This window comes from Equus przewalskii, chromosome 21 (genome assembly GCF_037783145.1).
Source record: "Equus przewalskii isolate Varuska chromosome 21, EquPr2, whole genome shotgun sequence".
Taxonomy (NCBI): domain Eukaryota; kingdom Metazoa; phylum Chordata; class Mammalia; order Perissodactyla; family Equidae; genus Equus; species Equus przewalskii.
This window is the reverse complement of record NC_091851.1, coordinates 49,674,918-49,701,858: the sequence shown is the minus strand read 5'-3', so window position 1 is coordinate 49,701,858 and position 26,941 is coordinate 49,674,918. Positions and strand designations below refer to the sequence as shown.

Sequence of the window (26,941 nt, the reverse complement as noted above, 5' to 3'; positions counted from 1 at the left end):
AGGGGCTGGCCTCCCGGTTGCCGGGCAACCGAGTCAACAAGCCCCAGAGAGTTGGCGGCGTGGAGTTGGAGGCTCAGACCCAAAAGGCATGAAGTATATGAAGCATGGGGTGTGGGGCCTGGAAGCCGGGTAGGGCAAGGGCCTGGCCCTCGACCCGGTAGCTAAGGATGGGGGCGGTGCGGGGGGCACGTTGCCAGCAGACACCTAGACTGTGGCTGTAGCCTCTGGCCCACAGTGGGCCAGGACCTGGCCCAGAGTCTGGGGTCTGGCTGCTGTGGGCTGGTTGGGGGAAGGGAGGAACCTGCAGGGCTGAACGCTCCTCAGGCTGTTCCCTTTCCCCACTCGAGGACCCTCCCCTCGTCTATCACCTCCTCCCTGGGCTCTGCTCTTCCTTCTGCCATCTAGACCCAGCAGGGGACAAGCTAGGAGGATGGGGTCTCCCCTGCAGCAAGACGTCTGTCCATTAGGCTCTGAACCGCCCCCCCCCCCACACACACACACACACACGAGACCTCCCACAGTCACAGAGACTGACCTACACAGGAACACCCAGACACACACACACTCACAGATACACACAAACCTACACATATCTCCCAGAAGAGCATGAGTCCCAGGGTATAGTGAAGGCTCACCTCCACCTGCAGCCCCTAAAGCAGAGGGGCCTGAGGCCAGTGTGGGGCAGACTACACCAGACCAGTCCCTGGGGTTCCAAGGAGGGTGGGGGGTTGCTGACTGACCGGTGACCCCAGACTTGGGGGGCTGAAGCACAGTGAGGATCCCCAGCCTCACGGGAAAGGGTCCACCAAGCATCCCCCAGAGCAGGTTCACGTGGGTAAGGCCCGGGTAAGGCCTGAGGTCAACTCTGAGGTCTCAGCATTTTCTCAGTGGACAGAGAAACAGCCTGTGGGCAGGAAGAGAATTTCCTGAAACTCTGAGTGGATCCGAAAGTTCCAGCTGCCTGCAGAATTGAGTAGGTAGGCTGAGCTGATGAGGACCGGTGCTAGTTTGGGGCAAGTGTGACTGCAAGGAGTCTAGAGCGGCCGGAGCTGGGGGTGCACGGTGGGGCCAGGTCAGGCCAGAGGGGCAGGCAGCTGCCCAAGGGACACCGCTTGGGCACCAAAGGAAAGCCCTCTTCCCGGGGCAGGGCCGAGGATGCAGCCGCAGGCGAAGGATGCGGGGCTCAGGGTCCCGCAGGAGTGCACCAGGGGAACGTCCACGCCGGAGGCCCCCAAGCCCGGCTGGGCCCTAACGCTGGAGGGGCTGGCGGCCCTACGCCCCGAGCAGCGCCACCACCAGCTGCTCTTCGGTGACCTGCTTGAGGACGTGGGCGCGGCCGCCTCCATCTTCCCGCGCGAGTCGGTGGAGCTGGCGAACCGTATGCCCGACCCGCGCGCGTGGACGCAGTCGGTGGAGCTGCCCGCGGAGCGCCAGGACCGGCTCCTCGGCGTCCTCAAAGCAGCCGAGGCCCGCGGACGCATCCGCGCCTTGCGGCTGCGCTACACCCGCATGCGGGTGAGGCGAGGGGGCCGGAGGGAGGGGACGGGCAGGCGAGAAGGTTAGGGGGCAGGCCAGGAGGGGGAGACCGGCCTGGGCCCCCTGAGGCAAGGGGCGGGGCGGGGCGGGGTGGGGTGGGGTGGGGTGGGGTGGGGTGGGGTGGGGTGGGGTGGGGTCGGGTGGGAACGGATCAAACACGGGGCTAGAGGGTGAGGGGACCAGTTGGGATGCCCTGCGGGAGGGGTCGGGGTGGAGGCCGATAGCGTGTCGGGGTACGACCCGCCCGGTGCTCTGCGGGAGGGGGCGGGGCGTGGCGGGGCAGAGCGTCGCGGGGGCTCAGAAACGCCCCGACCCCGGGACCCGCAGGCGGAGGAGATCTCCCTCCTCATTCTGCAGCAGAAGTCCGCGCGCGCCGCCATCAGGCTGGAGCTGTTCCTGCCGCCGCAGCTGAAGCCCACGCGGATTCGGGACCCGCTGGACCGTCAAGAGGTGCCTGCAAGCCCGGGAGGGGGCGGAGAGGGGGCCCCACCCGCCTCCCCGCCACCTGGTCCCAGCCCTTCTCCCCGCAGCGGAGGCGCGTGGAGACCATCCTGGAGGAGAAAGTCGATGGCAGCATCTTCCCGCGTTGACGGTGACCCCACAGCACGCGAACGCGCCCCACCTTCACACATAAAGTTCTCGTTCTCCAGGTGCCCCCTGGTCTTTCCGCTCCCCCTCTCCAGGTCCACGGAGAAGGAAGGGGGGAGTGTGGTTGCTGCCTCCCCCACATCCGATGCCACAGACATCTGGGTACACAGCGTGGGGCTCCCCCAACAAAGTAGGAAGGTGCAAGTGGACAGGTGTCAGATTATCAGGGGACAGAGACACTCCTAATCTCCCAGATACAGGTCTGCCCCCATCAGGCAACCTAGTGCCCTCTGAGTCCCTGAGGGCCCCCAGTCTGGGGGGGACAGGAGGAACCTGGCTGGGCAACAGTCACACCCCCAGAAGTAACGGCAGCCTTGGGGAGAAAGTGGGGCCTAAGTGGAACCCCAGATGTCAGGTCATCCCATCAGGGGATCAGAGAGGAGGATGACATCCTGGGCAGGGGGTAACTGCACCAGCCAGAGCTGGCCTTTGGAGGGTCAGCCTTGGGCGGGAGGTCCTCCAGAGGGCTGAGGCGCTGGGTGAGGCAGGCCCCTAGTGCTCCAGACAGAAAATCACCCTCTGGTTTTCCTTTCCATTCTGAATGGCCTCCTCTGCTCCCCTCACGCCCCCTTACCCGCCCACCACACACACACACCCTCACGCACACATTCACACACAGGACAGGAAGGAAACTACCCCTGCCCCATTCTGACACATGCCCATCCTGCACACCCTCTGGGCTCTGAAAAGCCTCCCAAGTTTCTGGACAGAATTTACTCTTCTCCTTGAGACAGGCTCTTTGTGGAGTCTGGAACTTCTTTAGGCCACCTCTGCCTTTTCCTCCCTCCCAGCCCATCCCAGCCACTGGCTGCAGAGGGGGGTCTGCAGGAGGGACTCAAACGAGCCCTCTCCCTGCCAGGGGCTCCTGCTGAGTCCACCGGCAGAGAACTGATCCAGGAGAGGTGCGCTCTTTACCGGCAGAGGGCAGAGCTGGGTTCTGACTAGGAATCCTGCTGCGTGACAGCCAGTGCCCCTCCCTAACCTGGCTCAGGACAGGACAGAGCCCCACGGGGACCTAGGCCCTCTGAGCCCTCAGCAAGCCCTTTTCCCCTGCACTTGACCCTTCACCCTTTCTGAGCTGTTGCTGCCCTTGGCCTTGATACAAGCCCAGAACTGTGTATGGAGGTGGAGTCTGTGGCAGTTCCAGGAGGGTGGGGAGAGCTATGTATGGTGGGGGGGGGGGGGGGGCGGGTTAGAAGGGAGGGGGAGGAAAGAGGAACAGGGTGAGAGAAGGTGTCCGTGGGCAGAGGACAGAGAGATAGGGAATGGGCGGCAGTCTCCCCATCCAGGAGTGACGGCCACTGAACCCTGATGTGCACAGGATGGCAGCCAGCCCTGGCTCCCCCGGCCAAGCCCCTGCAGTCTGGACCCCAGCGTTCTGTCTCTTGGGGAAGTACTGAGTGCTTGGGATGGTGTGATCTGCTTAGTAAAAGCTCATTTTATTTCATCGCTTCTCTGAACATCTATTTCTTCCTCTTTAAAATGGAGGTCTCTGGGCCAGCCCCGTGGCCAAGTGGTTAAATTTGCATGCTCCGCTTTGGCGGCCCAGGGTTTTGCCAGTTTGGATACTGGGCGAGGACATGGCACTGCTCATCAAGCCATGCTGAGGCAGCGTCCCACGTGCCACAACTAGAAGGACCCACAACGGAAAATATATAACTATGTACCAGGGGGCTTTGGGGAGAAAAAGGAAAAATAAAATCTTCAAAATGGAGGTCTCATGCCCCTCGCTTGGCGCCATGCCCCACATAGTGAGAGCTCCATAAGAGGGGTCACCATGTATCAGGGAGGCACACAAGGACAGACGGACAAGACAAGTGCACAGAGCCCTGAGGAGAAGGCCAGCACAAGGTGGGCTCACAGACTGCTCTGCACCAGACACAGAGCTGGCACATGCGGTGTCTCTGATCCTCACACCGGGAGTGGTCCCTAGGTCTGCAGAGGAGACCAGGGAGAGGGGCCGAGGACCCTTCCGCAGGGCCTAGAGGAAGTTTCTGCTATGGGACAGCAATGCATGTGGGCCAAGGCCCAATGTGTTGGGGGTTGTGAGGGATCTGGCGGGTCCTTGGGACTGGGAGCTCATGCTCTGGCTAGAGGGTCCCGGGTTCAAATCCCATCTCCATCATTACCTGCTGCATGGCCTTGAAAGAGCTCCTGCCCAGCCCACCTGGGTTCCTCCTGTAGAATATGGGGGTGGTCTGTGCAGACACAGACTCCCCAGAGGAGATACAGATGACCCAGAAGGCCTGAGGCAAGGGGAATGGACAGCAGGCCCAAGTGGCCAGAGGACATGGGGAGTGAAGAGAGAAGGGAGTTGTATGGAGGACTGGGGGGGTGTGGGGGTGGAAGAGGGTGTCGAGAGCGGAGAGACGTGTGCTGACCCCCTGGCCGCTGCCCCACACGTTTCTCAGGAGGGGGTGGAGACATGACACTAAGCACTGTGCTGTGTGTCACACCGGCTGTGTGACCTTGACCAGGTGCTGGCCCGTCTTTGTGGGACCTGCTTCTCAGGACTGTTATCTGGGCTAAATGGGAAGCAACCGCCTCCTGTCTGAACAGGCTTCCAGCCTCTGCCCTGTCCTGTCCAGCCTGTGGGCAGGGCAGCCAGACAGCACCGCAGTCAAGTCACCAAGCTCCCCGGGCACGCAGCACTGAGAGGGACCCCCACCTCCAGGGCCCCTCTCACCTCTAACCTTGCACCTCACTCTCCTCTAGCCTGGCCCTGTGCTCTCAGGCCCCGCCCTGCTGTCCTGCCACCGGGTCCTCCGCGGAGCCCAGATGTGGCGCCACACACCTCCCTCCTGCCCGCCTGCCTGCTTTCTGCTGGGCCCCACTGCCTGGCGCAGGGCTCAGGATCCCTGTGGAAAGGACTCCCAGCACCCATGAGTCCTTCCCCCTCAAGGGGGAGAGTTCTGATGAGCATGCACACACGGCTGGCGCAGTAGGAAGGCACTTGTGAGCAGGCCGGGCACCAGAGCTGATCAGGCTGAGCACCTGCACTGAGGACAGGAGCCGCAGTGATCCTGGGGTCCCAGACATGCTGCAGACCATTTCCCCAGCAGGGTCAGCTCTCCTCAGACACAGGCCCAAAGCATGCTGGGATAGGAATCTAACTTACAGCTGTACCGGGTCATAACACATGAGGAGAGTTGGCCAAAAAGAAGGGAGAGGGCACTCGTGGTGACAAATAAAAATGGCAAGCAATAGATATATTGGAGTATATGAGGAAGCCATTTGGTATAAACCTAATTCGGCCTTTGTTTTTTCCAAAAGGGCCTGACTGTGGCTATTGAGCTCCCACTGTATATCTGCTTAGACATTTCCTATGGCCAGAACAAAGGCCCTTGAGATAAAGGTGCAACTTCCCCCTCCCCCCCACATTGGCATTTCCTTTCGGGATAAGCATCTTTCCTTAGGCTAGGAACTGATTGCTGCACTCACCTTTGACCACCCAGCTCACCTGTGACCACCCAGCTTTGAGACAGCAGACTGCCACCCTGCTGTGTTCACTGAGAGAGCAGACTTAGCTGCTATTTCCATCAATCGCTGTGCTGTGCCGACAGAGCAGTCTCGGGACTATTGTAAAAGGGACATTTCAATCATATGTGAAACATCCTGTCTGGGGGTATATAACCACTCTGTGCACCCCACTTCTTCGGTGCCCTTTCTTCCTTCGGGAAGAAAGGCCCCGGGCCATGGTCCTCAGATTTCAGCTCGGAATAAACTCACCCAAATTTTCATTTATAGATTGGTTATGGATTATTTTCGTCGACAGTGGCAAAGGGGAGGGTGTGGCTTCAAACTTTAGGACATCTTGGGGCAACTGGAGGAGTCGGAAGGACTCAGCCAGGCCCTACTGCCAGGGACATCTGGTGAGTCCAGATCTAAGAACCCAGACCCCAGCATCGACTGGCACCGCAGCACAGGAACCCCCCCTTCCTTGGGAAGCCCCCGACCGCAGGAAGACAGCCCGCCCTCAACCCCATTTCGCAGATAACCGCACCTAGTCTCAGAGAGGCTAGGGCCGGGCGGGGAGTAGCCATCGGACGGTCCCTTCCAGCGGCCTCTTCTTATTCAAGAGGGCCAAGTAGCAAGTGGGGACGCGGAAGTCTGGAGGGCTCTGGTGCCCCACCCTGGACCGGAGTCTCATGGACGCCCACATGAATGGCCAAGCTGGAATGGCCCAGCTGAGCAGATTGGGGGGCACGGCCACACCCCCATCTACTACAGTGCCAGCTCAGGCCGCCCCGAGGCGAGCGGCCCCATTCTTACACCTCATCTCCACGGGCCACCCTCAGCCACGGTGGGGACCGAAGCACAGCTCCAGAGGGGGCGGGGCGTGGGGAGGGGGCGGTGGGGCGCGAAGCCGGCGCGCGCGGGGCGGGGCGCGCCGGGCGGGGCGGGCCGGGCGCCTCCCCGCGCGAGGAAGTCCCGGCCCCGCGCTTTGGGGAAGTGCGGCCGAGGCGCCTGCGCACTGCGCCCCGCGCCCCCTCCCCGACCATCCGGCCGGACCTCGGAGCGCGCGGGCCGGCGGCAGCGCGAGCGGCTCGGGAGCGCGGCCGGTGAGTGCGCGCGCGGCGCCGAGGACGGCGGCCCTGCCTCTCCCCGCCCCGGGCCCCGGGGCCGCGCGGGCCGGGAGCTTCGGGAGTCGGCGCCGGGATCCGCACCCCGAGGACTGCCGCCGCGGGGTCCACGTGGACCCTGGGCCGCGGCAGGACTGGAGCCCGCCCCCCGCGCGTGGGGGAGGGGGCGCTGGAACAGAGTTCCCCTTTTTCTGCAGCGCAAAGCCTGGGGAAGTGATTGCTCAAAGGGGGGGCCGGAAGAACCCAGGTTTCCGCGTCTCCCGCCCCCCCTCAGCCTGGTGGGGAGGGGCCGAGGCAGGACACCCGGTCCGCCCCCGCCCCCACCCCTTTGGATCCGGCAGCGGCTCAGCCCTGCGAGTCGCATGGGAGGCGCTGCGCCCCCAGCCCCAGCCGATCGAGGGCTCTCGGCGCCGGCCTCCCTCTAGAACGCCGCAGGAGTTCCTCCTGCCGTCTGACTTGAGTCCCTGCTGCTGCAGTGCACGCCCCTTCGGCAGCCAGGGTGGGGCCCAGAGCGAACCTGGCCCCTTCCGCCCCCACCTGCCTTGGGGTCGCTGGTGAGTGGGAGCGCCACGGCGAGTTCCTTGAGGTAGGGGTAGGGGCACCGGAGCCTGGAGGAAGAAGCCCCTGAAGGAGACGGGCTCCTCCAGGCCAGACCCTCCCAGCGGAGAGAGGGAGAGAGAGAAGTGGGTCGCCTCACCATTGCGGAGGTGGGCTGGGGTGAGGGTCACCAGGGCTAGGAAGACCTGGTCTACCTTGGAGGACCCAGGCGGGGCTCCCTCAGCAGCCACATGGGGAGGGTGGGCAGCAGATAGGAAAGGAACTGAGTAGGATCACAAGGAGGGAATGGAGCCCCTCTGCCCACCCCCTCCTAAAGGCGACAGCATTTTTTCTGGGATTGTCACATTTTCTTATTCTTTTTTTGGACTGGCGGGCTCGGGGACGTTCTTTTTCCTTCTGTGGAGCAGAGCAGCAGCCACTCCCGAGGGAGCCTGTGTCCCCAGAGGCCAAACTTGCTGCCTGTCCCGCCTCTCCCATCCCAGACTTGGGGCCCAAAGCCTGGAGGAGCTGTGGAAGGGGAGGGTGCACCCTCCCGGATGCCAGGATGAGGAGCAGGAGCCCTAGTTCAGCCTCTGTACTCCCTTGGAGAGAGCGGGTGCCCTGGGGGCACGGCTGGCCCCAGCTACCCTGAGGACGGTTCAGGGAGCCAGAGATTTGCCCTTTCTCTGCCCCAGACTCAGCCCCAACACCCAGCCCTGCACCCTCAGACAGGCTCCCTCCTCCAACTCTGGGCTTGGTTGGAGATGGCAGCTGAGGGGCGCAGTCTTCAAGGCGCTGGGGCTGAGGCCCTGCCCCCACGCAGTGGGTGGTGGTGCAGAGGAGGAAGGACAGATCTGCCTGGGGAAGTCACCCGTCTGGGGTACAGCTACCAGATCTCAGAGGTTGCCACACCCCTTCCTTTCCCTAGAAACTTGACCCCTGAGGGAAGAGGTGCTCTGGGGCTGCTGCTTCCCCATCTGCTTGATTGACCCCAGTGTGAGGGTCCCCCATGATCTCAGAGGAGGCCAGGCAGGTGGTGAGAGGTCCACGCCCCAGGGGACCCTGCTCCTTGCCACTAGACTTGGCTCAGGGCAGGGTCCTCTGCTGCCCAGGCCCAGGAGGCGAGGTGCCCTGAGTGTGCCTGACTCGGGGCGTCTACTCTACATGCGCTCCCGGCCTCGCCCGTACCTGGCCAGAGCCCCAGGTGAGCTCTGCTTCCCTGCCCCAGGAGTGGCCTGCCCTGGAGTATCTGCCTTCTCCTCCTGTCCTCCAGACCCCAAGAGGCCAACTTGGACCAAACAGGGATTAAAAGGCCACAAGCTGAGGGATGGGGGGGCAGCAAGAACGATAATTAAATGAGGAAATAAAGTGAAAGCAATTCGTGAGCCTCCTGGCCGCCAGACGCGGGGCAGGCGCTCAGGAAGGTCCGCGTGGCCGAAGTGCAGGGTGCGCCCCGGGCCCTGAGGGCCTTACCTGGGCCCAGGTGGGCGCCGGAGGGGGCGGTGGCGGGGAGGCTTCGAAACCTCCCCCAGGGCGCCGACTAGCGCCGGCCTGCTGGACTCCGGGCCCTGCACGGGGGCACGCGGGGCCTGCTCGGCTCCGGCGTCGGCGACCCCGCGCGCCTCCGCCGCGGAGGGTGCCGCTCGGGCTCGAAAGGGCGCCCCGCTCCGGGTCCTCGCAGCGCCCACTCGGGAGCGGGACGCCCCCCGCCGCCCCGCTTCCCGACGGCGCGCCCGCCCTGCTGGGAGGCCTCGCGGCGCGCGCGGTGGTTTCCGCAGCCTGGCGTGGAGTGGGGGAGGGAGGGACGCCGGGAGACCCCGGGGGTGGTGCCAGGGGCAGCGGCTGGGACCGAGGAGCCCTCTGTCCCTGGGAAGCTCGCGGCCCTCTTCACCCTGCGCTGCCCCACTTCCCGCACCCTCAGGAAGTCCTGCCCGAGTCCCATTCGAGTCGTCCATACTGCAGGCCTAGTTGGCTGCCCCAGTGATCGGGTCGGAGTCCTCTGGGGCCCACAGGCTGACCTGGACTCCCTGTGGGGAGCATCCCCCCAGCAGAAAACCTGCAGGACACCGGGATGGAGGGAACTGGGGGGTCTGAATGTCTGACCACCCCCCTATGCACCGACCTGATAGCCCCAGGTTCTTGGGGCCCCCAGCCCCCTTGGGAGGGGCTAGGAGCCGAAAACCAAGAAAGAGGAACCCAGGCTTCCGGCTTCCCAGGGAGGAGTAGATAGGGGTGTCCCGGAACCTCCTGTGGGGATCTTGTCTGGGGCCCCCTCCTCATTGAGCCCCGCCCCTTCACAGCCCTGGTGCAAGCTGGGGTGGCTTAGGAGCTGGACGGAGGAGTCTGGAGGTGGAAGGCAGGGGAACAGGCCCCCAGGGCTCTGAGAAGGAGGGAGAGACTCTGACGACCCCTCCCAGGGGGCAGTCAGGGGCTGGGGTCTCAGGGCTCAGTGCAAACCTCACCTTCTCTTCTCAGACTCTCAGGCTGTGGTGAGGGTCCCAGAGCCAGCACCACGGAGCCCGGGTGACCTGGTCCACCCACCCATGCCCACCCCGCATGAGGCTGAGAAGCAGGTGCGCCGCCTCCACCCTGCCTCTGCTGCCCTGGGGGCGCCGGGGGGGGGGGGGTAGGGTGGGGTGATGACACCTGGGAGGCCGGAAGGGTCATTCCCCTGGGAGTGTGGCCGCCAGCGGGCAGGCAGTGGGTGAGAGGTGCTTGTGCCCGTGGGTTCTGGCCTGGAACCTGAGGTAGGCCCCGTCTTTCTCCAGCACACAGGGCCAGAGGAGGCAGACCAGCCCCCCTCAATGTCCAGTCATGAAGTGGCCCCCCCGGCTGCCGCCAGCCGCAACCCCTGCTGCCTGTGCTGGTGCTGCTGCTGCAGCTGCTCCTGGTACGTAGTGGGGAGGCAGCAGACCTGGGCCAGGGTCCCCTCCCCACACCCACAGGTGGCTTCTGAAGTGTTACCTGCAGGCAGGACACACCTGCCACCCACAGCACTTGTCCATGGGCACAGGTGGCTTTTGTGCCTGGTGTGCCCAAGAGTGTGTCCATGTGCAGGCACCTGGCTACTCTTCTGTGCATGTGTGTGTGTGTGCATGCACATGTGCATGTATGCACACTCGTCCGTTTACTCAGCACATGCTTACTGACACCTCTATGAGCTGGCCACGGCTAGCCCTGGGGACCTAGAGCAGAGCAAGACAGAAGCAGATCCTACTGACTGTGTCAGTGAGGGGGCATTGAGCAGAGAGCGGGCCAGGGGACAATGGGGACCACCCTCCAGAGCAGCGTGGGGTTGGGGGGGGCAGGCGTGGGCCTCCAGGTGGGAACAGATTTTTAGGCATGCAAGGAAGCTGTTGGAGTTTCCACGCCTTGCAGAGACCTGGCCCTATTCAGGCTCTGGGCCTTGGTTGTTGAGTGGCCAGCACTGTGGGGACCCAAAGTGGAGTCAGCTGACCAGTGAGCAACTGAGGCCTGAGCCCAGGCCCGAGATAGGAGCAGGTGGCCTGGGGGTCGAGGTGGGAGGCCCTGGATAGGTGGGACTCAGAGTTTGGCTGTGGGGCCGAGGGAGGGGGTTGGGGTCTGGCAGGCGGGGGTGGGGTGGGAACTCAGTTCTGTCAGATCGTTTGGGTTTGAGATGTCTATTCGCCGTCTTAGTGGCCTGGAGAAGGCCAGCTGCAGGTATGGACTTGGGAGCCAGCACTGAAGCGGTGCTGGGAGCCAAGGGAAGGAAGAGTCCCCTAGGGAGAGTCAGGTCAGACATGCGGGCCGGGGGCTTTCCCACTGCATCAGTCAGGGCCTCTGGGAGGAAGGGGGAGCCCATGAAGTCCCAAAAGCAAGAAGGCAGAAAAGGTCCCCGGGTCAAATGCTGCTGGCACGGCTCAGCCCGGGGCCGGTGGACAGCGGGCGCAGACGCTTTCCTAGGAGCTGCCCACCTCAGTGGGTTTACAGGTGTGCCGAGAGCCCCTTGGCCTCCTGTTCATGCATATCGGGTTCACGGTGCTGGTGTCCTGTGTGCACACACCTGTTCGTGTGTGCTGGAGCACAGTGCCCCTTCCTCTCTGCCGTTAGGAATGAAGAGCGGCGGCGAGCATGGCGGGCCTCCCGGGAGAGCAAGCTGCAGCCCCTCCCCAGCTGTGAGGCGTGGTGAGTCTGGGCAGCGTGCGTGTGCGCGTGCCTGTGTGTCGGGGGGGTCTGGGCAGAGGGGACTGGAGCCTGAGCCAGCCTGGTGGCAAATGTTCACAGCGCCACACCGAGCCCTGAGGAGGTGCGGAGCTGGGCACAGTCCTTTGACAAGCTGATGCACAGCGCAGCAGGCCGCACCGTGTTCCGGGAGTTCCTGCGCACTGAGTACAGCGAGGAGAACATGCTCTTCTGGCTGGCCTGCGAGGAGCTCAAGGCCGAGGCTAACCAGCACGTGGTGGACGAGAAGGCGCGGCTCATCTACGAGGACTACGTGTCCATCCTGTCGCCCAAGGAGGTGCGCCACACGGGGACGGTGGGGGTGGGGGCGCCTCCTGGGCCTGACCATGGCACCCTGTCCTGCAGGTGAGCCTGGACTCCCGCGTACGAGAGGGCATCAACAAGAAGATGCAGGAGCCATCTGCACATACGTTCGACGACGCACAGCTGCAGATTTACACACTCATGCACCGGGACTCGTACCCCCGCTTCCTCAGCTCCCCCACCTACCGTGCCCTGCTGCTCCGGGGGGGCTCCCAGTCCTCCAACGAGGCCTAGGCCGCCTGCCGAGGCAGCACCGACACACAACCCCTCCCAAGGGCAGAGACTCAGCTTGCCTTCGCAAGTGTGTGTGTGTCAGCTAGTGTTGACACATGTGTGGGGCCAGAACGGCTGGGGGCAGTCCCAGGCAGGAGCTGCAGGTGCAGCGTCGGCCGGAAGCTCCTCCTGCCCAGGAGACCCAGCGCCCCAAGGTCTTGTTAAGAGGCAAGCGTGAGGGCCCCTCCTGCCCCGGCCCCCCGCCAGCCAGCTGTGTGCTCACGGCAAGAAGGACCCTCCCAGGGGCGCCTGGGACTCAGCAGCCTGGCTTGGGCCCCCTCCCTGGCAGCCCTGCTGGAGAGCGGAGCCTGTGCACCATCTGCTCTTGTGGTGGAGGAGCCCTCCCAGCTTGAGCTGTCCGCACCTGGAATCAGACCCAGGACCTCAGAGCCAGGCTCAAGGCAACAGGACCCAGTTTCTCTTTTACACACATTCATTAACTTGAAACCTGGAAACATGTCCTCACTGTGTTTTATCAAAAAGAAAGTTTTCATATTTATCTCCATTCCTCCTCCCCCAGAATAGGATGTCGTCTTATTGAAGGGGTTTTTTTTTTTGCTGAGGAAGATAGTCCCTGAGCTAACATCTGTGCCAACCTTCCTCTATTTTGTATGTGGGATGCCACCAAACCGTGGCTTGACGAGCAGTGTGTAGGTCCGTGCCTAGGATCTGGGCCCATAAACCCCAGGCTGCCAAAGCAGAGTGCATGAACTTAACCACTACACCACCAGGCTGGCCCCTATTGAAGCTATTTTTAAAGCAAAAGTCTCTCTTTCCGTGTTTGGAGGGAGATTAAGCGGGTGAAGACTTGGCCCAGGCCCAGGGCAGGGGGACAGCCAGCTCTGTGAGGGAATTTGGCCTCTGTGTGCTCTGCCCACCTCCACCCGACTCAGAGCAACCGCCCAGCGGGCAGCTGTGCCCAGCCCCACCCCGGCGAGGGCCCCGTGACCTGGGTCCCAGGGGCAGGGACCCTGGCATGTATCAAAGGTCACCCCCAGAGACTGGCCAGCGGGGCCAGGACCCTGCTGGGGCTGACCCCCGCTGAGCGTTCCTGGGGGCCAGGCAGTGTCACCACTGACTTGCAGGCCCATGAGGCATGCGACCGCACTCTGTTCCCTCGAAGGTGAAACGATTCACAGTTCCTGCCAGCCCTGGGCCCTGAGACTCCGGTCTGGGCCCCACGAGCAGAGGCAGGGCCAGGACGAGCCATCTTGAAGGGCCACAGGCAGGCACGTAAGCCCCGGTCCCTGAGCTGCGGTGCCTGGGGACGGTTCCCTACGTGCCCCAGGCTCCTCCCACCCAGGTGCATGCCTGTACAAACTTGCGCCGTGCACACTGAGCACTTGCCCCTCATTCGCGGACACACAGGCAGGGCCCACCCAGCGTCCTGGAGCCACACAAGCCCCTCAGGGCCAGCAGGCTCTTCACGCCAGGGCCAAACTCCAATGTGGAGGGTTGTCCCCAGCGGTGGTGGGGGGTCAGACCAGACAGGGGCCGTTGGGGACCCAGCTTGCAGCCCAAGCCTGTGCACAGCCCACCAGGACCAAGAACCAGGAACCGCACAGTGGCAAAAAGAAACATTTAATAATTTGGGAGAAAGCTGTGCTGCAGGCAGGTGGGGGCAGGACGCACTGCTTCCGGGGAACCCGGGCCGGCTGAGGGTGGGTCTCCAGAGAAGCTGTCTATGGGGAGGGCCGCCAGCGCTGGCCACGGCCCAGGGCTGCAGGCACACGTGCATGAGGGCTCAGCAGAACTGCAAGAGACCAGGTGGGAGGGATGGCTGCACAGCCTGCATGACCCCACAGGGCGAGAGGCTGGGCTGCTGTCTCCACCTGCCACCTCTGAAGCTCTCAGGAGGCTGGCCTGTATGCCACTTCCCACCACACAGACCCCACAGAGGCGGGAGACACTCGCCTCCAGAGAATGGAGCTGGGGTACCTTCCAGCGGTTTCCACACTCGTTGCAGACGACAAAGGTGGTCATGGGCTCATCAGAGCTGCGGGTCTGCACCTGTGGGGAGGGCCATACTGAGAGGGCCACAGCCACAGAGCAGGAGGCCCTGGGCAGCAGGTCTTCCCTGGAGTCATAACCCAGGGAGGCCACTGGTGGCCTCAGGCAGTGCTGGCCTCACAGCCGCTGAGCCACCACAGGTGACCTACACTGGAGACTGCCCAGCAACCCCAACCTTCCAGCTGCCCCAAGTGGTATCTTCTTACCAGGGTTCCCCAGCACTTCTGGGGGTCCACATCAGCATCCACCTCCACGCATGTGAGTGGAGTCCTGCGGCCATCACTACGCAGCACAGCACACCCACCCTCCTGCCGGCAGCAACACTCCTGGGGCCCCTCCACACCAGGCCAGTCCGTGACCCCCAACGTTAGTGCCTCAGAGCAAGAGGACCCACCACCCAAGACGCTGGGGCCAGGGGAGGGCCCGAAGGAGATCCAGTCAGGGACCAAGAGGCTCGGACCCCAACTCAGGCACTGCCACCCCACATGAGCCCAGGCATGCAGTGGATGCCGGCCCAGAGATGGGGCAGGTGTAGGTGCGTGTGCAGCCGAGGGTGCGGCCAGGAGCTGCGGGCAGCCGCACCTGTGTGTAGGTGCAGCTCTTCTTCCTGCACTTCCCACAGGTGAACAGGTCGGTCTGCGTGCCACCCGTGCGGGCCATCTGGTGCTCACGGATAGCCTCCTTGGTCATGGCCTTACGGATCTCCTTCAGCTCGTCGCTGGCCATCTCCTGAGGCGAGGGGCTGTGGCTTAGCCTGCGCTCCTGGGGCAGCCTCCCCGCCACCCGGGGCTCACCTCCGACGTCATCACCGCGATCTGCTGGGGCGCGATGGCCCCACACAGCACGTTCCGCCGCAGCTCGGGGTTCTTGGCATCCTTGAGGTTGGAGATGCGGCTGCGCACACGATTCTTGTACTTCATGTCAGTGTTCCCCACATCCCGGAAGATGCGTGCACATGTTTAAGGACCCATCAGAGGCCAAGGCTGCTGCCCTCCACCCGCCCACCGGGCCCACCAGGGCCAGCGGAGGCCTCTTCTTGGGGCCCTGTTGGGGGTGCAGGCTGGGCTGGGAAGAGGAGCCCAGCAACACAGGGGTCAGTCTGCCCACCCAGGCCTGACAGGGAGCTGAGGGTCTGCCAGGAGGGGCCCCACTGGGCCCAATCCTAGCTGATACCCAGCTGCAGGCTCGAGGCCCTGGGGGCCAGGCACCACAGGCAGGCAGAGTCAGCCCTTCAGTGCGTCCAGGGAAGGTCCTCCTCGCCAAGAGGGGTGAGCCGCCAGACTGCCCGGCGAGCAGGCAGTGGCCACCAGGGGGAGCTTGGCCTGGCCAGCCTCAGGACTCCACCAGAAGCCCCAGCCTCCCAGCCCCCGCACAAAGGATATATTCCTCAATCTGGGCCGATAGGCGCTCGCAGTCTGCACCGATGGCCATGTGGTCATCTGCAAGAGGCAGCCCCAACTAGCCGCCCACTGGCTCCACCCACCACCTCTCGGCCTGGCCAGCACCGGCAGCCAGAGCCCCGACCCAGGCACTCTGGTGGACCCCAACACCCCTGCCCCACCCAGGGTCAGCAGCAACGGGCTGGGGGAGGGCCGCCCCTGAGGGCCCAGTGGACTCAGGCCTCTACGGACAGGCAGGCCCAGGCCCCTGGGAACCCGGCGTGTGTCAGGACCCAGGACCCCAGCGGGCTGGGCGGCCGGCCGCAGCGCTCACGGTCCGTCTGCAGGGCTGCGGCCAGCATCTCGCGGCACTTGGTGCGCACGGCGTCGCAGGTGATGGGCACCGGGGGAAACGTCGTGATCCTGGGGGTCGACGGCGTCCTAGGCAGCTCCGGCCTCTTGCGGCTGGAGAGACAGGCCAGCTCAGGCCACATGCACCCCGTGAGACGCCAGTCCCCAGAAAGCCAGCATCACGACCACAATCCCTCCAAATCCCGTCTGCCCCCACTGACAGCGGCCACAGGGCCACACAACCAACACCAGCAGCAGCACAGGGAGAGGCAGAGGGCACTCGGGGCTGCCTGAGACCCAGTACCATGCCCCAGGTGGCCCCACCGGCCACAACTGCCTGGCTGTCTGCCAAGATGCATCCACCCAGCACACCTCACACCCGTGTCTTGCGGCCCCGTGACCCCAAGGAAGCAGCAGAGGCAGGCAGCTTCCTGGAGGACAAACTCCAGTGCAGCGGGGTGGATGAGCCCCAGGCCGGCTCGGCCACGCCGCAAGTCCAGAGCTCAGCCTCTCCAGCCCCGGCCACTGCTGCCCCCACAGGTCAAGGGCAGAGCAGCCTCTCTCCATGACGCCCCATCTCCACGACCGCCCTCCCTGGAGCAGCAGGGGCAGCACAGCCAGACGCCCTGAGCCCACACCACTGAGGCACCCGCGGGGGTCCAGGAGTGAGGGACGCCGGCCAGCGAGAAGCCAGGGCCATGACCACAGGCCCTCTCGAGGTGCAGCAACTCCTTGCAGCCAGGCAGACAAGCCTCGCTCTCAAGCATCGAGAGGAGCTTCGGAAGGGGAGTGTCCAGCAAGAGGCCACCCAGCCAGGCACGGCTCCCCGGGGGGCCCTTCCAAGGAGCTAAAGGGCCTCAGCCCTGGGAGCACATGGAAATCAGCACGCCCACCAAGCAAGGGGGCCGGGGGCGGGAGGGTGTACCCTGCCTTCCAGGGCGCTACCTGGGCTCCTTGGCTTCGCAGGCCTCTGTTGAGGATGTGGGCAGAGCCCCGCCCCTCCGCCGATCCCTGCCTTTGGCGTCTGAAGCATCTGCAGGTGCCAGGAAAGAGTTGGTGGCTGGCCGGGGGGAAAGCAGATCCAGAGGGCAGGGCCGGGCCAGGGAGGAGTGCATGGCACCATCAAGGCCCAGCCTCCCCAGGGGGCCAGCCGAGGCTCCCTGCCAACAACCAGGCCCTCTCCCACTGCCACTCTCCCCCACGTGCCTGTGCTCAAGCAGGCAGCCTGGGGGCCTCTCTGGGTCCACCCCACCACCTGTCCTGCAGAGGGGCTGCCGTCCACCCAGAGGGCTCCCTGAGTATGGAAACCCCTCAGGGTGACGGCCTCTACAGGTGAAGTGTTTGGGCACCGCCCCCCGCAGCCGGGCCTCGGGCACCACAGTGAGCCAAAGTCCACCGAGCGCATGCCCCACAGGGATCCAGAAACCCCAGCCCGCGCTGGGGACCTTCCCCCAGGACGAGACATCCCACACACCACCAGAACAAACACACTTGTTCAGCACGCGGCCCCATGGCCACGTGGGACTGGAGAGAGGCCCAAGACAGGCGGCTTTATTTCCCAAGGGTTTGACAAAGCCCGGGAGAGCGGGGGGCGGGGGGGCACAGGGTCTGGAGTGGGCATCTCTGCAGCCCCTTCCCTCTGAGTGGCGCTGGCTCCCCTTCCTCCTCCTCCCAGCTCCTCCCCTGGGGCGGGAGGGCCCTGACCCCTGTCCCCTCCATGAGATCTCTCCAGCTCCACGGGGCTCCCTCTCGGGCTCTGCCCTCAATGCAGCCCTGCTCCTACCCTCAACTCTCCTCTCCTTGCTCTATGCGGAGCCACCTCCCGTGCCAGCCCACCCCGCTCCCAGGGGGCCCTGGCTCGGGGACAGCACTACCAGCACCCTACACAGTGCTGGCCAGCGATAGAGCCAGCACTTCTCGGGGTGCCCCTCGCCCCAGCACTCGGCCCATGCTGCCTGACTCGCACCCAGTAGCTTCTTCCAGGACTTGATGAGTGACTTGGCCAGGGCGATGACCTCCTCATCTGAGCTCTGCTTCCGCAGGGCATTGACGGACATGCCGACGCGAGTGGACTGCAAGGCAAGTGGCCTGGGATGGGGTGGCAGGCAGACCCTCCTCACAGACCCTGGGAGGCTCCCCACGGGGTAGGGGCTGGACCAGTGAGGGGAGGTGGACACCCTTCCCGAGGGCTCCTGTCCCCTTTGGCACTCAGGAGCCTCAGCCAGGAACAGGGCGGTCATCCTCGGACGCCCCCCCTGCCTCATGGGGCAGCAGGGAAAGGCAGGGTGGGTCTCCTCAGGAACAGGCGCCTGTGCCAACCAAGGCCCAGGGTGGGGCCAGGAAGCCCTGCCAGGTGCCAGGCACCATCCCAGGCAGGGGCATGCAGGGCCCTACCTGCAGCAGGTGCAGTGTGACGGGCATGGCCTTCAGCTCCCGCAGCAGGTCCAGGGCTCCCTCCTGGAAGGACAAGGGGGACTTTCACAAACGACCTCGAGAGCTCGGTGGATGATCCCACTCCTCCTACATGAGGATAGGGGACACGAGGCAATGACAATTGAGACACCCCCGAGGCCAGGCACCCAGGGAGGATGGGAACGTGAAGAGAAGTGGCTCTGCAGACACAGCCCCAGCGCTACAGGTCCCAGGGCACATGACAACGGGAAACACCTTCGAGGGCCAAAGCCCCTCCCCAGCAGGAGCACTGCGTCCAGGTGAAGGTATAGCCCCAGGAGTGCTCACTACCCCGTCTTGTCCTGTGTTCCTTGCCCAAGTGGGTGGGGCAGCCTCCCTCCCAAAGTGGCCCACCCATCAGCTGTGAGGGGCCAACCCAGGAACAGTCACTGCCCCCGCTGAGGCCAAACCCTCAGGCGCCTCCACCCCCATCACACCCACACCAGCATCTACAAGTCCCCCGGCCCCACCACCTCATCAGCCTCTCAGGCCGGCCACCACCTCTCGTCTGGAATATTCCAGCAGACCCCGCCTCTCCCTTCTCTGCCTTGCCCCCCACCCCTGCCCCACATCTCTTTTCTCAAAGCCTCCTCGCATGAGGCCACGCACAAACACGCTGCATGTCTCTGCTCCAGGCACAGCTCCTGATGTTCTTCCAGCAAGCTAAGCTGCTTGCTCCAGGGCCTTTGCACCTGCTGCTCCCACTGCCAGGGACACACCTCTCAGAATGTCAACAAGCTTGTGCTCTCCCTCCCTCCAGAGCTTTGTTCAAATGACACCTTCTCAGCAAGGCCTCTCCTACTTAACACCCTCATCCTCCTCTCCTGCTTTCCTCCACAAATGCCTCATTTTTTCATGCACTGATATGTCTTCACATGTGCATGTCTCTCCCCTGACGTGAAGCCGGCAGATGCTCCCACCCAGCCACCTGAGGGTGAGCCTGACGTCCTGCAGCCCAGGCCACGGCAGGGTGGGCCCCTGCCCTCGCCAACTGTGTGGCACCTCTGTTCAGGCTGCAGCCCCCTCCTCACTGCCCCAGCAGGCCCTGCCTCTTGGGCTCTGCAGAGTCCAGCCCTGGATGACCTCCTCAGAGGGGACAGGTGGTCACCAGAGCCAGCGCACAGTGTTGGTCACTGGTCATCTTCTGAGACAGTGCCTGGGCTGCTGCGCAACACCAGCCTCCCGTGGGCTACGGACCAGAGAGGCATCAACACAATACTGACCTCCCAGTCATGGCCCCAACTCCCTGGCAGGGCCTTGCAGGCCCTGGGACCCGCCAGGAGCCCTGCTGGCTCCCGGCCCGCTCCACAGCACTCAAGGCCCCTAGCTCCCCTTCCTCTCCCCTGGGGCTTCCATGCACGCTGTGCTGCCACCTGGATAGCCCTCCCCAGTTCTACCCGGCCCCACCCAGCCCCCCAGGCGGCCTTTATCATTTGTTTTGTCTCCTTCAGGGGGAAGCAGCTCCTCTCTGGTCTTCTCTGGAAACAGCTCAAGTTCCCACACCCCTGCCTATGCTGCCCAGGCCCCCCAGGCGCATGGACAGAGTGTGGGTGGAGGGGTTGCTTGCTGGATGAAGGGATGAGTGGGAACTGGCCCCCTTCCTGGCTCAGGGTAGACCCGTCTCCAGAACCTGGGTCAACAGGGACCCAGAATCAACCCTGTTCAACCCAAAAAGCCACCCCCAAATCCCCAGTGCAGGCACACAGCCCAAGGGGGCGGCACAGGCATCAAGCCCATGACTCGGCTACCCCAGGAGCTCACAGGCAGGGAGTGAGAGCAGGTTGTGTTTATTGAGCCTCTCAGGGAGCCAGCTGGGACCCCTCCCCACCCCCCAGAGGCAGGGACCACCCACCAAGGGGCTTCTGTGTGAGGGTACCAGGTGGCCAAGGTCTCAAAGCTGAGGGGGGCTGGGACTGCAACCCTGTCTGCCTGCCCTCTGAGAGCAGCAGCGCGGCCTCCTGCAGAGCCCGGGCACACGGGAGCACCACGGGTCAGGGGCTCCAGCGCCCAGCATCCCAGGCCAGGTGGGACCTCGAGGCTCTTTCCCAAGGGTCTCTACACGTCCACCCACTCCAGCTGATGCTGGCTGAGTCCTGGCTGGGAAGGGAAGAATTTATTAGGGAAACCTGGTTCTTGTGGGGCGCAGACAGGAAAGGAACCGGGCCTCGCAAACAGAGAGGCCTCCGGCCTGTGAAGGGGGGAGGAGGGCCGCAGCCCCAGGCCGCGGGGTCGGAAGGCGCTGAGCTCCAGGGAAAGGGTCGGTCTCACTCTCCAAACTCCTGCCCCCGAGCAGGGCGCGGGGCCCCGGGTGGGCTCAGCGGGGCGGGCCGGGCCGGGCAGGCCGATACGAGAGGCTGCCCCGCGGCGTCCGCGAGGCCTGGAGGGGCGGGGCGGGGCCAGGGGTTAGGGCACGGGGGACCGGGCGGGGGACCCCGGTCTGCGGGTCCGAGTCCAGGGCGGGCGGCCGCCGGGACAAGGTCCAGGCCGATCGTGGCCTCTGCCGAGGGCGCGGGGCGGGAGGGCAGGGGTCTCGACCCCCGGCGGGTCTCCCCGCGTCCGGGAGTGTCCGCCGGGCCGGGGTCTCGTCTTGCCCTCGGCTGATCTCCCGGCCCGACGGGCTCGGCGGCTCGGCGGGGGCTCGGCGGGACGGGGGTCCCGGGGTCCTGGCGGCCCGCGCCCCTCACCGCGCTCTTCTTGGTCACCATCTTGTCCAGCCTCCGGGCGATCCGAGCAATCTCCTCCTCCTTGCCCATCATGGCCTGGAGGGCAGCGCCCCCAGCCCGGCCTCCGCCTCCGGCCGGCACCCGGCCCGCCGCCTCCCGCACCCGCCGCAGACGACGCAGCCGGGCCGCGGGCGGGAGACCCTCGGTTCAAATCCCGGCCCCGCGGCTGCCGCGCTGCACCCTGGAACACGTAGTTCCCGCGCCCGCCCGCCTCGCGAGCACTCGTTCCGTCCGGACCACAACTTCCAGGAGACCCCGCGGCCGCGCATGGCTTTCTGGGAAGTGTAGTCCTGATGCAGGCCATCGCGGGAGGCCCAGGGGGCCGAAGGACTCGCGATCCCACAAGTCCCCGCGCGAGCGCGTTAGCCGGTGGAGGGCGCTGCGGCCGCGCGCGGCCCGGGCGCGTTCCCGCCGACCCCCGCGCCCCGGAGCAGCACGGGGTCGCTCTCGAGCGCGACGTCTCTCTCCACCAGCCGCGAGCCCTTCTCTCCCGCTGCGCGGCTGCCCTGCCCTGCGCTCGGCTGGCGTCCGGCCGTGCGGCCCGAGGGCGGCCCGGAGGTGGCGGGGAGCAGCAGCCGGAGGCGGGGCTGGAGGCGGCCAGCGCCGGGTGAGGGAGGCGCCAGGGGACTTGCAGGGCTCCCCCGGCGAGGCCCCTGCCGCCACAGGCGGGCTCGGCCGTGCAAACTAGCCTTGACCGCTCTGTGCCTCAGTCTACCCGTCTGCGAAATGGGGATAGTGACGTCTGCCTCGCGGGGCTGCTGTCGGGACCGCACTGAGCAGGGCGGGGCCGTGCACGAGCAATGAGGTTGTCCTCGCGGTGGCGTCGCTGGGAAGGGCCCAGCCGGGCGGGAGGAGAGGGGAGGAGGAGAGGGGAGGGGCTGGCATCCGGCCTCAGTGGTGCGGATGCTGGTGGTTTGCTGGAGGGGCACAACCCTAGGGGAGGGTAGAGGCCAGGAGACTTATGTCTATAGGGTTGTGGGCCCCGCAGTCACTGAAATTCAGGCCGGTTGTGACGCCAGGTGGCAAATGGGATGTCTAGATAACCTGGGCTGACCATGCTTGAGCCCTCACTGGCATTAATTAGATATGACTGAGCTTCCCAGCAACCAAGGTGAAAAGGGAAACATGGTGAGTTATGAGATTCCTTAGTAATCATAAGGAAAAAGCATGGAATTCTTGATAGGGAGCAAAGGTTTTCCAGGACAGAGGCCCTATGATGAGTGAACTCAGCACCTCCAGTTTCCAGACTCTGATTCTGCCCCTCACTGTAAGCTGGGGGCCATAGCTCTGAGTCCATGCAACCAAGCAAGTCTGTGGCCAGAATCCTGTGTTCTGAGCATGTGTGTGCAGCCTCTGAGGGTCCAGCTATGTCCGGGACACTGTGGAAGCTGGAGTCACACACCCTTCAACCCCCCTCTCTACAGTGACAGGCCAGAACAGGGAGCTGCCAGGGTCCTGTAAAAGAGGGACCTGCAGGAAGGCCAGAGAGCGCAACCTCAGAGATCCAGGCTGCGAGGGCTTCAGAGCTGGTCCCCACTGCCCACCCGGACCTCCCGACAGACAGGGGCAAGCTGATTCAAGGGCTTCTTGGACAGAACTCCCCCTTGGGCTGGAGACCTCCCAGTACCACTGGGGGTCCTGAGATGCTGGGCTCAGCTCTGGCTTCTGACAGAGGCTGGAGCCCAGGGGAGGGAACACAAACCCACACAGCCAGTATGGAGCAGGGCTTCCAGCCTGCACCCTCTGGAGCAGGCAGCTGTGTGTCCAAGGGACCTCAAAACAGCCTCCAGTCCCTAAGATTAGAGTCAGAAGACAGAGGACCAGGACAGGCTTGCAGGAGCCTCCCCGGGCTGTCAGGACGGCTTTGTGCCAGATGCATGATTCGTCCACTGTGCCAACACAGCCCCTGGAGCAGGTGCTGTCGGGGAGCCTCGAGGCTGCCCCGTGTGATCTCCCGCAGGATGGATGAGCACAAAGTGCTGGGCAGGGCAGCAGGCATGCAGACACCCCAGAAGCCAGCCTGAGGACTCACCCCTACCCTGCCTGGCAGACCACCCCTCGCAAGGGAAGGCCTCCCACCACCCCCACAAGGGGCTCTGTGCAAGGGATGCCTCTGAGCGTTAGGCTGGGCTGCATGTTTTAAGCCACAAAGCTGTGCCAGCACAGTGGATCTCAAGCACGGCGAGGGAGCTGTTAAGAAGGAAGAGCCTTGGGGCCGGCCTGGTGGTGCAGCTGTTAAGTTCATGGCTCCACTTCGGTGGCCCAGGGTGCAGTGGTTCAGATCCCAGACCCAGATGGGAGTCAGGGACCAGCCCCCTGTTGCAAAAGAAACTAGGTGGGAAGGAGTTGTCATCTCCTTTCCATTGGTCTCTAACAGAAGCATTTCGTTACGAATGAAACAGGACCCACACCCCACAGCCGTGCTGCACCCACCACAGCACAGGCCAGAACCCCTTCACGCCACGCTGTCCTGCAACGCCCTGGCGCCCACCGCTTCTGGGAACTGCGGTAACAAAGAAGCACTTAGGTTTCTATGTCACACATTTCAGAAAATATTTTGACAACTGTGTTTCAGTGTAATTGGTTTCCTTTGTAACGTAGGTTCTACTCTCTGCACTGCCCCCTACGTGGCACCAAAGTAAGGACACGGAGAGGAGGAGCCCTGGCTGAGAAGCAGGGCCTTGCCCTGCCCAGCCAGAGTGGAAATCCCAGATCACTCACCTTGGGCCCTTTCTTCTCCATGAGAAGCCAGGTGGTCTCTACCTCGGGGCCTCTGGGGAGGGCCACAGAGACAGCTCGTAAAGAGCCTGGCTTGTCTCGGTGGATCTCGATTGAGGCCCACCAAGACTGCAGACAGAGGGAGACCAAGATGCAGTGGCTCCACGAGGACAATGGCCAGGAGGTGGGGGCCCTGCATGAGGAGGGCCAGCAGAGGGCCCAGCCCACGCAGCTGCAGCAGGGCGTCTGGCGAGCCCAGGGCAGGGCTGGTCAGGATGGGTGGCGGAAGAGGCAGGGAGCTTCTGAGCTGGGGAACCGGGGACCACAGCCCTTCCCCCGGGATGGGAGCCCTGAATCCAGACACAGTCCAGTCCCGCATGGAGGCCACCACCACCTGGGGAGGGGCGTGGCCGCATGAGGGGTGAGCGGGGAGCCAGGAGCCCAGGTGGGTTGACCTGGTTGGTCGCCTGTGTGGCCCACAATAAGCAGTGACCTGTAGGTGGCAGGAGTGAGCCACAGACTGGACAGCCGGCCAGGCAGCAGCCAGCATGGGACTGTGGTTAGTCCTGGAGAGTGGCCCTCATATGTGGGGGCTGTAAGTGGGTCCCACCCCTCCATTGCTCCAGGGCTGAGGCCAGAGGAGCAATGACCAGCCCTGAAACTTCCAACTCCTCGCCTTAGAAGTCCCTAATCCTGGGGCCCCTCGTGAGTTCACGACCCTGGAACATTGCTCAGGACCTTCACCGCCTACCCCAGACCCTCCGTGGACCTTATGTGACCTTGAACTTCCTCCTCTGGGGAGCGTCCACCAGCAAGCTGCCTGGGCCCCTGGCCTCCTGTGCCTTCAGAAAGCTGCGCCCGGAGGGCGACATCAGAACCTGGGGTTCTCCTTTGGGGTGTTCGTGTGAACCTGGCTGTACCCCAACAGGGCGCTTGCCAGGGCTGGGTCCCTCCAGACTCACCCCAACCCCCCGTAGGTGAAGAACTTCACTTCCTCTTTTATACGTCGGGTGTGCACCTGCACATGTGGCCCAGCCACCCAGGGGAAGCGTGAAGGTGTTTGCACGTGCGCACACCAGGCACCCCAAGGGCACTCAGACACTCAGAGCCGCCACGGACATCCAGAAGCATTTGTGTGCCCCGGACCGCTCAGCCAGGAGAACGAGGCCTGTGTGCCACCATCTGCCGTGCCCCCCACCCCAGACACCTGACAGGTGCTCAGTAAACACCTCAGGAAAGAGGAAGGAGCAAAGGCCTGCGGAGCGGGCAGGAGGGACCCACACGTTCAGCCTGCCACCCAGCGGGGACCCCACCTCCAGAGCTAGCCAGCTCGGAACTGACCTCCCTGCCACTCTGGGCGGAAGGCCTGTCACGGGGGCCCTCCTAGAGCCAGGGCCAGCCTCTCTCCAGGACCCCAGCCCCTCCACCTCCCACTGGGACAGGCTCAGGCAGAGGAGCGGGTATGGAGGACAGAGGCTGGAGGGCCAGGTGGGCCTGACAAGGAGGCACGAAGTCAAGGGGGACAGGGGCTGGGTCTGGATGTGTGGCTGGAGGGGGGCCTCAGCAAGGAGCAGGGAAGGAGCCCTGGGGGCGGCGGGAGGGGGCCAGCACACTCACCTTCCCAGACCCACCCAACCTGCCCTACTCCAGAATGCCCTCCTGGACGCTCTGCCGGCCAATGGCCAAGGGGCCTCCTTCTGTTCCTGCAGGGAGAAGCCCCACTTCCGCCCCCCCGGGGGCTGACCCCGCAGCTCATCTCCCCTGCAGAGTCGTCCACACTTGACCCCCTTATGGAGAGATGCATGGTCTGCCCTCAGGAGCGCCCCTCTCTGGGGAGCCCAGCCCTGTCCTGGGGTCTCTGAGGGGCCCAACGTGGCCCTGACAAGGGTCTGGGGACACCTGACACCGCCAGAGTCCACCTGCATGGGCTGGCTGCACCTCTGGCCCAGAGGCCTCCCCTGCCTGTCCTCAGCTGGGGAAACATCGGAAGCTCAGGCCATTTATTTTTTGATATGTGTCCCGTGCCCCCCACCCACCCAAAGTGGCCTTGACCCTATCGGGCCACACACGTGCACACTCTCCTCCTCTGGGGCAGGGGCCTTGGTGGGAAGGGCCTGCTGCCCAGCTCACAGGGAGCCCCTCACTCCCCATGGCTGTGGGGGTAGGGCTTCTGGGGCACCATCCCCTGCAGCCGGGAGGCAGCTCCCCACAGCCCAGACACCAAGCTGTCTCTGCACCCTATTCCATCAGACCCCCAGCCCACCGTGGGGCCGCGGGTCCCCGCCACAGGGGCTCTGCAGGGCGATGACCCCTGCCGACTCCATCGAAGCCTTCCTCAGAGCCTGGCCTCTGAGCTCAGGCAGCGCAGAGACCAGGGACCTAGATCCAGCAAGAGACCCAGCCCGTGCGCCAGTAGGCACCTGCGGCTGCCGTCTCTCTGGGCCTCAGTCTCCCTGTCTGCAGAACGGGAAGGGCCGCCTGCCCAGGGCAGCATCTCTGGAAAGTCCCCAGGCCCAGCTCCCTCCCCCGAGGCAGCACTGGGGGGAGGCAGGAGGCTTCCCCAGAGGCCCCAGCGGCCCTGAAGGCTGCGCCAGGCTCGCTCTAACAATGCGCTTCCCCCACACAATTCCCAGAAACAGAAACGCCGCCCTCTCTGCCCTGCCAGCCCGCCAGCCTGGCGGCCACTCCACCCTCCCCCTCCCCAGGGGTCCCTGAGGCAGTGCCTCCCAGGGGTCCAGCACACCGGCCCTGCCCTCCTGGAGAGGGATCAGGGAAACTCACGGAGGAGGCACACTGGGAGGTGACCTTGGCCAGGCCCCCCTCCAGGAGCAGATCACTGTCCTTCACTCCCAGTGGTAAGTCCATTCCTTCCTGCCCTGCACAGGCCCATCTCCACACAGCAACTGTGCCGAGGCTATGGAAAGCTAAGTCGGATCATGCCCCTCCTCTGCTCAAAACCCTCCCAGGTTGCCAAGTCTCCTTCAGAGAAAAAAGCAAGACCCTCCCAGGCCCCATACAGCTCCTCATCCCCGTCCCTCTGCACTCCCTGTTCTCCCACCAGCATTCTTCCCTGCCTCAGGGCCTTTGCACATTCTGTTCCCTCTGCATAGAACACTCCTCCCCATGTATCCTCTCATCTCCTTCATGTGTTTCCTTCAGGGGCTGGTTCAAAAGTCACCTCGTGAAAGGAGAGGCAGTGACACCCCTGACTCCCTCCTCCACACCA

At 64.3% G+C, this 26,941-nt stretch overlaps 3 protein-coding genes across 14 annotated transcripts; 2 read left to right on the top strand and 1 right to left on the bottom strand.

The window, feature by feature from the left end:
• Nucleotides 1-7: 7 nt before the first annotated feature.
• On the top strand, nucleotides 8-3,631 carry LKAAEAR1 (LKAAEAR motif containing 1). 7 transcript variants are annotated; one of them, XM_070587831.1, is made up of 5 exons: nucleotides 8-86; nucleotides 889-977; nucleotides 1,148-1,515; nucleotides 1,864-1,986; nucleotides 2,067-3,631. In XM_070587831.1, the coding sequence occupies exons 3-5, from the start codon at nucleotides 1,156-1,158 to the stop codon at nucleotides 2,124-2,126; spliced, it is 543 nt and encodes a 180-aa protein (XP_070443932.1). In that variant the 5' UTR covers nucleotides 8-86; nucleotides 889-977; nucleotides 1,148-1,155; the 3' UTR covers nucleotides 2,127-3,631. The 7 variants fall into 7 exon arrangements, with proteins under 7 accessions (XP_070443932.1, XP_008529487.1, XP_070443934.1 ...); XM_008531265.2 differs by having other exon boundaries at nucleotides 10-86; nucleotides 889-973; XM_070587833.1 differs by having other exon boundaries at nucleotides 10-86; nucleotides 1,897-1,986; nucleotides 2,067-2,272.
• A 2,965-nt stretch (nucleotides 3,632-6,596) lies between these two features.
• RGS19 (regulator of G protein signaling 19) lies at nucleotides 6,597-12,588 on the top strand. 5 transcript variants are annotated; one of them, XM_070587822.1, is made up of 7 exons: nucleotides 6,777-7,321; nucleotides 8,417-8,508; nucleotides 9,780-9,877; nucleotides 10,073-10,194; nucleotides 11,376-11,450; nucleotides 11,550-11,784; nucleotides 11,853-12,588. In XM_070587822.1, exons 2-7 carry the CDS (start codon nucleotides 8,469-8,471, stop codon nucleotides 12,042-12,044), a joined length of 762 nt encoding a protein of 253 aa, XP_070443923.1. In that variant the 5' UTR covers nucleotides 6,777-7,321; nucleotides 8,417-8,468; the 3' UTR covers nucleotides 12,045-12,588. The 5 variants fall into 5 exon arrangements, with proteins under 5 accessions (XP_070443927.1, XP_070443925.1, XP_070443923.1 ...); XM_070587823.1 differs by having other exon boundaries at nucleotides 7,098-7,474; XM_070587826.1 differs by lacking the exons at nucleotides 6,777-7,321; nucleotides 8,417-8,508 and adding an exon at nucleotides 6,597-6,746.
• Nucleotides 12,589-13,648: 1,060 nt separating this feature from the next.
• On the bottom strand, nucleotides 13,649-21,221 carry TCEA2 (transcription elongation factor A2). Of its 2 annotated transcripts, none has more exons than XR_011530711.1 (10): nucleotides 20,959-21,221; nucleotides 18,218-18,280; nucleotides 17,790-17,895; nucleotides 16,769-16,856; nucleotides 15,807-15,937; nucleotides 15,476-15,532; nucleotides 14,888-15,042; nucleotides 14,300-14,822; nucleotides 14,022-14,093; nucleotides 13,649-13,836 (listed from the first exon to the last, which is right to left on the bottom strand). XR_011530711.1 is itself a non-coding variant. In XM_070587821.1 (10 exons), exons 1-10 carry the CDS (start codon nucleotides 21,028-21,030, stop codon nucleotides 13,828-13,830), a joined length of 900 nt encoding a protein of 299 aa, XP_070443922.1. In that variant the 5' UTR covers nucleotides 21,031-21,221; the 3' UTR covers nucleotides 13,649-13,827. The 2 variants fall into 2 exon arrangements, 1 of the variants encoding a protein (XP_070443922.1); XM_070587821.1 differs by having other exon boundaries at nucleotides 14,676-14,822.
• Between the last annotated feature and the right edge of the window lie 5,720 nt (nucleotides 21,222-26,941).

Excerpts from the sequence above, each read along its gene's own strand:
- LKAAEAR1 (XM_070587831.1), top strand. The coding sequence starts at position 1,156 with ATGCAGCCGCAGGCGAAGGATGCGGGGCTCAGGGTCCCGCAGGAGTGC. Across the intron at positions 1,516-1,863 it reads TGCGCTACACCCGCATGCGG|GCGGAGGAGATCTCCCTCCT; the intron begins GTGAGGCGAGGG and ends CGGGACCCGCAG. Across the intron at positions 1,987-2,066 it reads ACCCGCTGGACCGTCAAGAG|CGGAGGCGCGTGGAGACCAT; the intron begins GTGCCTGCAAGC and ends TTCTCCCCGCAG.
- RGS19 (XM_070587822.1), top strand. The coding sequence starts at position 8,469 with ATGCGCTCCCGGCCTCGCCCGTACCTGGCCAGAGCCCCAG. Across the intron at positions 8,509-9,779 it reads GTACCTGGCCAGAGCCCCAG|ACTCTCAGGCTGTGGTGAGG; the intron begins GTGAGCTCTGCT and ends TTCTCTTCTCAG. Across the intron at positions 10,195-11,375 it reads TGCTGCTGCAGCTGCTCCTG|GAATGAAGAGCGGCGGCGAG; the intron begins GTACGTAGTGGG and ends CTCTGCCGTTAG.
- TCEA2 (XM_070587821.1), bottom strand. The coding sequence starts at position 21,030 with ATGATGGGCAAGGAGGAGGAGATTGCTCGGATCGCCCGGAGGCTGGAC. Across the intron at positions 16,857-17,789 it reads GTCCTGGAAGAAGCTACTGG|ATGCTTCAGACGCCAAAGGC; the intron begins GTGCGAGTCAGG and ends TGGCACCTGCAG. Across the intron at positions 15,938-16,768 it reads TGCGAAGCCAAGGAGCCCAG|CCGCAAGAGGCCGGAGCTGC; the intron begins GTAGCGCCCTGG and ends CTGTCTCTCCAG.